This window comes from Aquila chrysaetos, chromosome 8, assembly GCF_900496995.4.
Source record: "Aquila chrysaetos chrysaetos chromosome 8, bAquChr1.4, whole genome shotgun sequence".
NCBI lineage: Eukaryota > Metazoa > Chordata > Aves > Accipitriformes > Accipitridae > Aquila > Aquila chrysaetos.
In genome coordinates, this window is record NC_044011.1 from 41,033,925 (window position 1) to 41,044,833 (window position 10,909).

Sequence of the window (10,909 nt, forward strand, 5' to 3'; positions counted from 1 at the left end):
GCTGAATACAAACCAGCATCTGTCTGGAAGCAACAGCACGGTGTATCTGCTCCTTTTGTGGGGAAAGAGTTGAGTCTGCAACTGTGGGCTTTACCAAAGGACGGACACAAGTGTTTCGAGTCCTCCACTTTCACCCAGGCTTTTTTGTTCATTCCTAACTTGGCTGGGGATTTTTCCTGTAAGGTGTGTGTACATCTGATACCATCTCAATCCTGACCCTACTGCAGCCTGTGATGCTGAGTGGAATCAGTGCAAGGAGTTAAGCTAGAGCCAAACGCATAGCTCAGTGCTTAGCTGAGTCCTTGTCACTCTCTTCACTGCTTTAATGCTGTTTCCGTATGAGTCACTCTATGACATTTTTCTTTCTTCTTTTTTCCCCTCCTTATTAGGGAAAATTGATAGGATTAGGGAATTTCCCTATTTACAGCTAAACCCCTGCACCCTGCCAAGCATAAATATCTGGCTGGCTTCTCAGGAATTTGGCTGAATACATAGGTAGTTGTGGCGTTGCAGCTCTGTGCTTCTAGGGGAGATGCTGTCAAAGTACTTCTTGCTGAGGCTGGTAACTTAGTCCCAAGCTTGGCAGTGAAAACCTGTGCAATCATTTTGATTTGATATATGATACTATGTGTTGCATTTAGATCATCTAAACTCCAGCTAGATTCCCAAGCTGTATGTTTCTTGTTGGCTGAGCATCTCTGCAAGCCTGCAGCCAAACTCTGGTAACCCACTTAGTACACCGATGTCAATTTCTGCGTGTGGTCCTTCATGTCTGGCTTGTGAAGGGAGAGTACATGTGGCTGTTACCACTGGAAGTAATGGCTTGGCTTGTTGTAGCAAAGGTAGGATCTCACCACAGAGCAGCAGCTTGTTGTGAGAAGCTGGGAGTCACAGAGAGATCCTGAAACTTCAGAGCGTACTGATCCTGGTAATGATGAGATGTAAAGACAGAATACTGGGGGTGGGGAAAGGGGAGCATACTCCCTGGGTAAGCAATCACCAAGACCTTAGAACAGAACATCTAAAGGTGGTGGGAAGGAAAGGGAATCCTTCTGGCTGCTGTGTCCACCTTAACAACAGATGCTGTTGCATTAGTGGGAGACTGGAATAGAAGAGGGTTTGCAGAGCATGTCCCAAGAGATCAGGCAGTCAGATCCTTAGCCCTGCTGGTGTCGCCTGTCAGCCTCCTCTGCTCCTGTGTTTGTGCTGCATGGAAATTCTCCATGCTGTTCCTTATCAACGCCTCGCAGCTGGAGCAGAGGGGAGGTGTGGTGCCTTCACCAGTGGAGGAGGCCAGGTTGCCATAGCAGCAGATCTGATTTCCATCCCTGCTGTCAGTACATCCTGAGCTCCCGCAGTTTGGAGGGCTGGGCTCTGTCCCTTCAGCAGTCCTTCAGCAGTTGGTAGGTGGGGCAGCTTGAGTGCACAATACTCCTGAAGGACTAGGAGGGCATGTGCTTACCTGGGGGGTACCACTGATGTGAGGGATGAGAGAACCAGCAGTGTCTCCCCATCTTGTCACTCTGCTTGTCTGACAGATTCTCTGTTCCCCCTGAAGAAGAACAGTAAGCCAGGAACCATGGCCTGCCTAGCAGGGCAAATGCATAGCAGTGGGCACAGCTTCCCAAGACAGCTCATGGTACAGTGAAGAGCAGAAAGAACAAACAATAAAAGGTCTGATCTGCCCTGCTTTTAGCCAGTGTGTCATTTAAAGGTATCACATTTAAAATTGGATGCTACAGACAAGGTCAAGGCCCCTTTTGCCTGCCCATCCACAACAGCATGAGCAAGAGAAATTTCCAAAAGGCTCTTTTTGGATTGCCTGCTTCATAATTTTTGTCATATATTTTTAATTTCTTTCTGTAATTTGGCCCTTGGAGAAGAGGTAAGGTGGATGAGTGATTAAGGGGCTCAGCTGGAACTTGGTGCTCCCATGACTCTGTCCAGGTCTCTTAAACCCTCCCTGTGTTGCAGTTTCCCATTTGGAACAAAAGTTGGTTAGCTCCCCACTTGTCTCCAAGAGTTTATTGGCAATGAATGAAAGAGTGAGGAGCTTCAACTACATAATAGCGGTGGCAGGTAAATACCATTGCATTGTTTTGCATCCGAGTATTAGAATTTTGCTGCAACATCCATATAGAGGTTTCCCATGGCAAAGGTTCATCAATCTGTTGAGCTCCTTGCTCTAAATGCGTCATAGCATTTCTAAAGTAAGACAGCGTTGTTTGCTTTGGTTTTTTTCCCTGAGTGTGATTGAGTTGTGACTTGCATAAAATAATGGGGCTCAAGCAATTTTCAAAAGGGGAAATGACACAAGTTTTGCAGTAGATTGGGAGCTGACAGATGAGTTAGCTATTGGCAGTCACAGATCTTCCTAGCAATTGAATGAGATGCGAGGGTCTGTCTCAGCCTGCAGACCCAGGCATTAGCTATTGTCCTTTTGTTGAGATTGGAAAACCTCATTTACAAAGGAAGTACTACTGCTGCATCTTTCTGTCTATGGCTGCAGCAGTCTCCCTTGCTGCTAGTCAGCCCTTGCTTTGCTTGCTTCTGTCCTTATCCCAGTCTGTAGAGTACCAAGCACTGCAGAGCCTCAGAGGGAGGACACTGAGAGTTGCCTTCTGTCCAGCTGGAAGGTTCTCTGAGGGCATCAGTGATGCCCTGAGACTGTTTCAGGGATGCAACAAGTACTTCTGTAGTCCCGAAAGTTGTTGGCAGGCCTGATAGCAGAGAAGGTATGGAAATCCCAGCAAAAACACTTCTGTGTTTTTGTTCTGTTTTCATTTGAGACAACAAATCTAGGCAGCGCTGTCTCTCTTAGAGTTGAGAAATTGATCATTCTGGGGAGTTTAGCTGCAGGAGAGTGGCTGTAACACAGTTGTAACAGAATGTTAGGTGCCAGAAATTGGTAAGCTGAAAGGATCCCGAGCTAGTAGATCTGTGGGGAGAGTTCTTCCCAGGGTCAGACACACAGGTCTGTGGGTAGAGTCAGTGAAGATGCATCAAGAACGCCTGTAATGATCGAGGCTGCTCACATTTCTGAGCATGTACCTTCCCCCCCTCCCCAGCTCAGCAGAATGACGCATGTCTCAAATCCAGCACCTGCTTCCACACAATGATTTGGAAATGTCTCCTGCTACCTATGAAGTAAGTGTAAAAACACTATGAAAATGCAGCTTTTTTTATAAAATGGAAGGAGGAACAGAAGAAGTGTCACTTTGAACTGAGCTGCAAGGGAAGCTGCCAGTGTAGATTTCAGGTCTGCAGCTCAGTGGTTGCAGAGCAAGGAGCATTTGGGGAAAAAAAAGCCATCAAACACCTCCCCACCCAAAACGAAACTCCAGCTCTTGTTCTTTGAAAATAAATGACCCCAGCAGTTCAATTCACTCCTGCTGAACTGGAGGCTTCTGGGACTCGCTGCAAGTCTCACATTGACGTCAGCAAGTGCAAAAGTAAATCTCAGCTGGCTCTGATAAATGGTGCTGCTAATTGAATTAGAGAGCACTCCAAGCCACCAGCTAATTATGCTCCTCAGGAAGCTGCTTTGCCAAGGTCCATTTAATTCTATATTGGCTGAGCACTCCAAATCTGGCACAGAAAAGGGGAAATATATTACAGCTCCCCACTGAGGAGCACATATTTTCCAGCTCTTCAGGCTGAGCTGTCTGCTTGCTCCAAACGCTTGGGTTTTCTATCAAAAAAATTATTCTTAGTGCAAAATTAATGATTCGGTCACCTTGTTCTAGCATATCATTACCCTGGTTTGATAAGAGACTCTGTCTCATTCCCTTTAATGGTGCTTTCCTCCATGTTACATGAAATGTTTTCCCTACTTTTGTTTTACAAGTAGCTGAATTACTTCTTAGGTGCATGGTTGGTACAAAATTTAACACCTAGAGGAAGTACAAATGTTAATGGGTTTTCAGAGAGCTTTGATCATGAGCTTCCTGTGTATGCCCTTAGCTAGAAGGTACTAGGTCCTGCCCATGCGGCAGAGATTCAACTTCTTCCTGCCTCTTCTTTCTGCCATTCCCTTCTCTTCTTCCTTCTCATGCTTCTTTCTGAATTCTGCTGTCACTGTGGTAAGAAGTTCATGTTACAAGATGCAGTTAGGAAGAATCTCCCACCACTACATGTATCTAACTGCTTCCATTCCATGTCAGTCTATGAGCTTGGGAGGGTGGACTTGAACATCTTCACTTAGCAGTCCTTGCTTCTGTTCCAGAAGAGCCTCCACTGGCATTAGTAGAATAGGACTGTTGAGTTGCTTTCTCCTGAAGTCCAATAGGTAATTGACGGAAATACGCTTAGCACCTCTGTCCTAACTGGGAGCTGCTCTGGGTGCTGCAGCAGTTGCTCCCCTAGAGACCAAAAAACTGGCAAAGAATTCAGACTCCCCCTGGAATGTGGAATACCTCCCATGTCTGGAGCACAGCAAGAGCTGGGAAGAATTTGCCTGTTGCCTGGCTCCAGCCTGGAACCCACCTCTGAAAGAGAGCATCAATGTTCCAGTAGCATTGCACTAGACCTTTGGCTACACAGCTTGGAGTGATTGTGGCCTTGATCTTGCTACCAACATGCTGCTTGGGAGCTCTATGCTGATTAAGGCTACACACATGCACAGTCTCTGGGGGACAAATTTAGAATCAAATGCAAATAGAACATTATATATATTCACTGTCATCTGTCATCCCAACCCTTTCCATGTGCCATGTGTTGTCTGAGGTTGCTGAGCCTGACGAAGTGAGGTGACAGGAGGTAAAGGTTCTCTGTCTGATTTTAAAGCTCTGTCATGACCTCCTGAGCTGTAGGTGCATCAGCAACCATGGTTCTCTTATGGCTGCTGATGAGAGCAGGCATCCAGGGCTTTGTTACTGCGTAGTTACCAGCAGCAGAGAGAGCAGCCTTGTGCTTGTGTCCAGTCTGAGTCTCTTTTCAGTGACAAAGTTGCTGCTGAACAAATACAAAGGCTGACCTTATAGCTGTGGAGCAGATATGTTGGTGCTACCATTTACCATGCCGTATTCAGGGTTTCATGTTTTTATATCTGAGATGTGATTACCTGAGCACATAAGTGTTACTATTTTTAAGATGCCTCTTTTATTTTCTGTTGCCTTTTTTTAACCTGTGTCCTTAGACTGGGTAATTGGAACCAATGTAAACTGTTCCCTTTTCACCTTTGTAAGTCTTGTTAGTGAAGAGTCATTTTGCTATGGCACCAGCAGCCTGACTAGCTAACACCTGGTAGAAACCAAGGACTCCTTGTGGACTTGACAGTTTGAGTAATACATCATTTCACCTTGAAGAGCAGGGTGAACTTCACTTTTGGGGTCTCTGGCTGAATGAGATTTACAGCTCTCCATTCTTGGAGCATGTACTTCTTGTTTTGGGGGAGGAGTGCAGGAATGTAGATCAGCTGTGGCCTTTATACAGCAGTTCACTGTATTGTTATTTGTCATGAGTGCCTTGGCATTATGTATGACATCCACTGGTGGGAAGAGCAGCTATCTTTCTGCTCTGCGTTTCTCGTCATTTTCCACCCTTGGTATTTTTTTCCATCAGTCATTCCTGCCTCTCCTTTTTTGATCTTCTTTTTACCAATAGTATTTTCCCCGCCCGTTTCACTGCTAAGATAAACTGTGAAACGGTGAACACTGACATTGAAACTGCTGCTAATAAGGGCTGAGTTGCCAGCAAAGTTAAGAGCATGCGGAGAGCTTTCATTGCTCAGAGTTGTTATTTCAGGCTGTATGCAAACTCAGGATGGTTACACTGAGCTGACTTATTTGGAAGGAGATTTTTTGCTACTGCCAGCACCTGGAATATCCTTTTGGTCTAGAAAGCAAAGCTGAATCCTGCACATTCTGGACCTATGCCATAAAGACCATGTGAGCACAACCATGCGAGCTGCATTGGGCCTATATTTCAGAATACCAACAAGTAAGAGTTATAGGGAGTGTTTCTCTCAAAAGGTATAAAGAAGAGGAAGTACAGACAGGATAGCAGTGTTTCTGCAGAGCTGTGAGAGGCACCAGCACTGAGGATAAACACACGCACTTAGTTCCGTTGCACCAGCAATCAGATTCACCATTACTGGGTGCCCACTGTGTCGTACAGTGCTGGCCTGGGCAGACTGTCAGTATGTAGATGCATCCAAATCAAGGGGAGGATGTGAACTTGATGCTGTGGTCTGACTGCAGGCAGCTCTATGACCGGACTGAGCGGCTGAAAGCATTTTCAGTGCTACAGACTGTATACTGGGGACCTCAGCCTCAGCTGATACTGCTGCCTTCCTCTCTGTCCCTGAGCTAAACCACACAAGGCTAATTCAACAAATTATTTCATCTTAACCCAAGCACACACCCAGAGCTCTGGGGAATTGTGCTAGTTTCTGTCCCTTTCTTACAATGTAGCAGCAAGCTGGTACTCTACCTTATTTTTAATTTTCCTTGTTTTAAACAGCATCCCAAGCAGCTTGAACACAGTTGCTTTTTCTTGTTTTTCTTTCTTTTCTTTTTCTTTGCTAAAGGGAATTGAAATGAAACCACACCATTCACAGAGAGCAGCCATGATAGCAATGGTGGGTTGTTAGGCTCAGAGGAGGAGATGCCAGGGTAAGTTCAGCCATGACATGATGTTCTTTAGCCACAAGGGATGGAGGAGGAAACTCAAACACTTGTTTTCAAACGGATGCCTTTGCTTCTAGTGACTGGAGGGAGGGCTGACCTCCAATTTACAGGCACAAGGAAATGACAGCTGCAAAAAATGTTCCTTGTTCAGAATACACCAAAATTACCATCTTCTCCCTAGTTATTTGCTACTAACATGCTTTGAACATGTTCCCGATTCCAGCACCTCAGGAATTCACAAAGAGCAACCATTTCCAGTGATTCTTTTATTTAGGGACTTTGCTGGGTGCTTTGCAATTTATAAAGGGCCTAGCATTATCAGTGAGCTTTTTGTTCTTCAGAATGAAGCAATCAGCATTTTTATATCCTAAAGCACAAGCTGAGCGCTTGGCAAAAAGCAGGCTTACAAGATGCTGGATGTTGAAAGGAGGCAGAGTCTCACAGTTAGAAGTGGGACTTGTCAATTTTAGTAATTCAGACTTGCTCAGTCTCTCTGAGGTTAGACAATACTTTCTGCCTCAGTTTCCCCTCTCCAGTGTGGCAAGAATACTGCTTTGTCTGTCGCTTTGTCTTTCTAAAGAGGGAACGTTTCAACTGAAAAATGTCTTGATTTGTGCTTGTATGGCATCTTATGTAACAGGACCCTGCTGCTGAGTGGTGCTATGCCAATGCAAGTAGATACCACCAGTCTTTTCCTGGACAGTCTTTTACTCCAAGTTGCAGATCAGGAGCTGCTTGTTCTCAGATGAATTACAGTAAGGCTGTCTAAGAACCCTGGGAACCTCCGGGGAGATGTAGTTCACAGTGGCAGTTCCTGCCATTGTTTTTTACACTGCATTTTTGAAAGATATCCAGTGCTGCCTTATAATAAGCAAACAAAACACAATTCATCTTTCTTCTGAAAAAGTGACTTGAGTTGGATGTCCAGAACCTTGGCTGTGTTACCAGCAAAGCTGTGTGAATTGCAGTGACCAGCAAGTACATGCTGGTTGTGTGTACCGTCCCTGACCACTTAGCATGCTGCAAATCAAATTTGAGTGCTGCTGCTGCTTTTCCAAGCTTTATGGGGATGGAATTAGACTTATGTCTGTCAGGGGTTGATAGTTTACCAACAAGTTGATCTTAAAAAGAGATAAGCATCAATGCTGAGGAAGCAAGACTGCCCCAGCCTGGACTTCAGTAAGTTGCTCAAATTTTTGAAGCTTCTAGCAAGGTTCAGTGCTGCTGCTGAAGGACATTATATTCGTGTGCTTCACATTTAAACCTGGATTTTCTATTAGTTTGCTCAGTGAGAGAATACATGCATTTAAAATGTACTTAGCTAGCACAGTTCCAGCAATTAGCAACCAAACAAAAGGTACTAATTTGATGCAGCCATTAAACCCTCCATGCTTGAGTACTCCATTGGTCCAATTGTTGCAAAGTGCTGTGAAATGCCAGCTCCAAGCACTAGCAGGGCATGGAGTCAATGCTGGCAGCCTGCAGCAAACTGCCTTGTAGGCTTTAGAGCAGTCCATCCCTCTTTAATTCAATACCCTCAACAGAAGATCAGCACAAGAGCAAAACTTGAAAATGCCAGTACCCATCAAAGCTTCTGTCTGCCCTTCAGACATGCATGGAGGAATAGGCAGCCAGAAAGATTGGATAGAAAAGAGGAGATGCCAGGAGCTTAAATGCAGCCTTGCTATCTTTCACCTTCATAGCGTGCCCTGAGGAACAGGAGGCCTGCCTATCTATGATACCAAAGGCCCACAGGGCTGTACTGTCTGCTTTTTGGACAGTGGTATCTGGGATCTAAGTTTCTTTCAATAATTACAACACCTTCCTGCCCTCTCTTCCCCTTAATCCTACTGGAATGGATCGTGGGCGAGCTGAAGAACTGGGCAGGCTGCTGCACTTAAACTGGTGAAGCAGGCATAAACCAGCTTTGGTCCCACCAACAAAGAGAAAATGGGACTGGGCTTCATATGCCTGAACCATTAGCATTCCTCATGTCACTGACTCACCAGCCCAAATCTTTTGCAAAGCCTCATTTGTGTCATTTTGAACATACTGGCAAATGAGCGCTTTAAGGATGATTTGTTTTTCCTTTCTGGTTTCAGGTCCTCAAAGCTGCTGCGTGCATTCTACATCCCTCTCCTCTCAGAACAGTACACGTGGTATGCAAACTATACTATTCTGAAATCCCGGAGGTCGAAGCAAACCAGGAAAAAAATGGGAGGCTAGCAACACACCTGGGCAACAAAACCAAAAGCATCCACTGAGACTCTTGGACAGCTGCCTAAGCCATCTTCAGTTCTCTTTTTGAAAGATTGCACTTGTAAGATTCACTAATAAAGATTTCCCATGAAGTGATTTTGTTCTGCAAGCTTCCAGCTGTAAAAAGGGTGCATCATCTGCTTTCAGTTCTCAGTGTCAGGTCTCTGCTCTGCCTACACAGAACATATTGGTAAGAAACCATTTGAAAATCCAGCAGCCACCTACGAACGTATTATCCCTGCTGCTTCCTGTGTTATTATCTATTACACCACAGAAGAGAAAAATGGAAAATAAAAAGGAATGACAGTATGAGGTTCTGCTCCAGGTTGCAGTCTGGTACTGGGAAAATCCACCTCCGCCTCTGTCTTTCTCTCTCCCACCCCCCTCTTCCACTGTTCTCATCTGCTTAAGTAGTGCCCACCTTTTCCTAGGGAACTTTTTCAGGTAACAATGTTTAGGAAATTTTATTTTTTTTTAAAGAAAAAGGAAGGGGAAAAGAGGAAAACACCTGAGAGGCAATTAACTGAAATGCAGTGAATCTCAAGGAATGAAGTAGCGTGCACCACAGAGAAATAGCCTAAAGTTGCCCTGTCCAGGAGACACTTTCAAGGATAAACCTGTGCTTTTGGGAGAAGAAAACCCCAAACTTAGGGGTTGAGCCAATTATCTGTTTTATATGGGATCAGAGCATTTTTGTTATCTGTGAAACCAAGGGTTTGTTTGCTATTTATAATAATTTTTTTAAAGATACCTCTAATATCCTTTGAATTCTAGACTACAGCATCTTAAAATTTCTGGAATCATCCAGAGAGGAGAAGGATTCATTTTTTTTTTCAGTTCTGTTTCCCAGAATAGACAGTATGTGTTACATTGGTCCAATATGCTTCAGAGCAATGCTGTATGTATTATATCTCCATTTTTAGAACATGCAGTATCACAAGCTAGATGAAGGGAGTTGTTTTCACTCGCATCCTTGGAACTCTGTGGGGGTTGGCATGAGATGGAGCAGAGAGGAAGTTCCCTTTGCAGAAAGGCTGCACATGCTCTATGCTCCACTGTGACTGTGATTAGATTGGTCTGTGTGTGCAGTGACAGAGTGCCAGAGCAGGTGGATCAGGAAGCAGATTTGTATGTTTGGAAGCTGTTGGGATCCAAACAGAAAAGCACATGTGGATACACATGAGGATACATGTGTTGGTCCACGTGTAGAACGCAGTGCTTGGCAGATCTCTAGGCCAGTCTGCAGGTTAACAGCTGAGCAGGATGGGAAGGGCAAGCTGTACCAATGGGGCTGTTAGCTAACATCATACTACTGGGACAAAGCAGGAGGAACTGGATGAGCAACAAGGCATGGGCTGAATCATAAGAGAAACTTCAGAAACACAGGGGGAGGTGTTCTGAATCCCCTGCATTTCAAGGAGGAGGTTTTTTTAACGGCATTGTGCTCTATTGGAAACACAGCTTATAAAGTGCAAAACATGATAAGAGCAAACAGTGCGCTGCTTCGTTGTCTGGATGATTACAGCATGGAGAATGCAGTTCCCTTCCATCGCACCCCCACTGTATGGAGCAGCAGTTTGAAGCTGAGACTCTGAATTCAGACTTTGAAGGCTTAGGGAACCATCTGTGGTGTCTAAGTCTTGGCTCTTCAGAGAGACGGATTTCACCCTGTGCAAGTATCACCCTTCATAAGAGTCAAATGTGGAGCTTCAAGGTTTTCAGCCAAGCAACTGGTGTCCTGGGTGAGTTGGTCTGGAAGGTCAGAGTCACACTGCAGATGAATGTTGTAGTGGCTGTGCTCATAGTATTCCCCCACCTCCCTCCAGCCAGCTCTACCCCTCATAAAAGTTTACATGTGTTGAACAGGGCTCTACAGTGCCAGTAAATCAAAACCAAAACTCTTGCCCTGCTTGTTGCCTCTCCCCTTGCTAATCCCTGACCTTAAATCAAATAAACAAATGCAGTTAAAGAACCAATTGCACCTCTCTCTGGTGCTGTTTGTGTGACTGTTCCATGCTGTC

At 45.0% G+C, this 10,909-nt stretch overlaps 1 protein-coding gene across 4 annotated transcripts in view; it reads left to right on the forward strand.

Annotated features, from left to right (window-relative positions):
- Nucleotides 1-8,984, forward strand: part of ALG9 (ALG9 alpha-1,2-mannosyltransferase) — a 34,650-nt gene extending 25,666 nt beyond the window's left edge. For 3 of the 4 annotated variants that reach the window (XM_030022788.2, XM_030022790.2, XM_041125446.1), the window contains one exon: nt 8,732-8,984. In XM_030022788.2, coding sequence (XP_029878648.1) covers nt 8,732-8,855 — 124 coding nt within the window. In that variant the 3' untranslated portion in view covers nt 8,856-8,984. Of the gene's footprint in view, nt 1-1,538; nt 1,909-8,731 lie in introns of those variants that run through there. The other variant, XM_041125445.1, reaches the window with a different exon arrangement.
- Nucleotides 8,985-10,909: the final 1,925 nt, after the last annotated feature.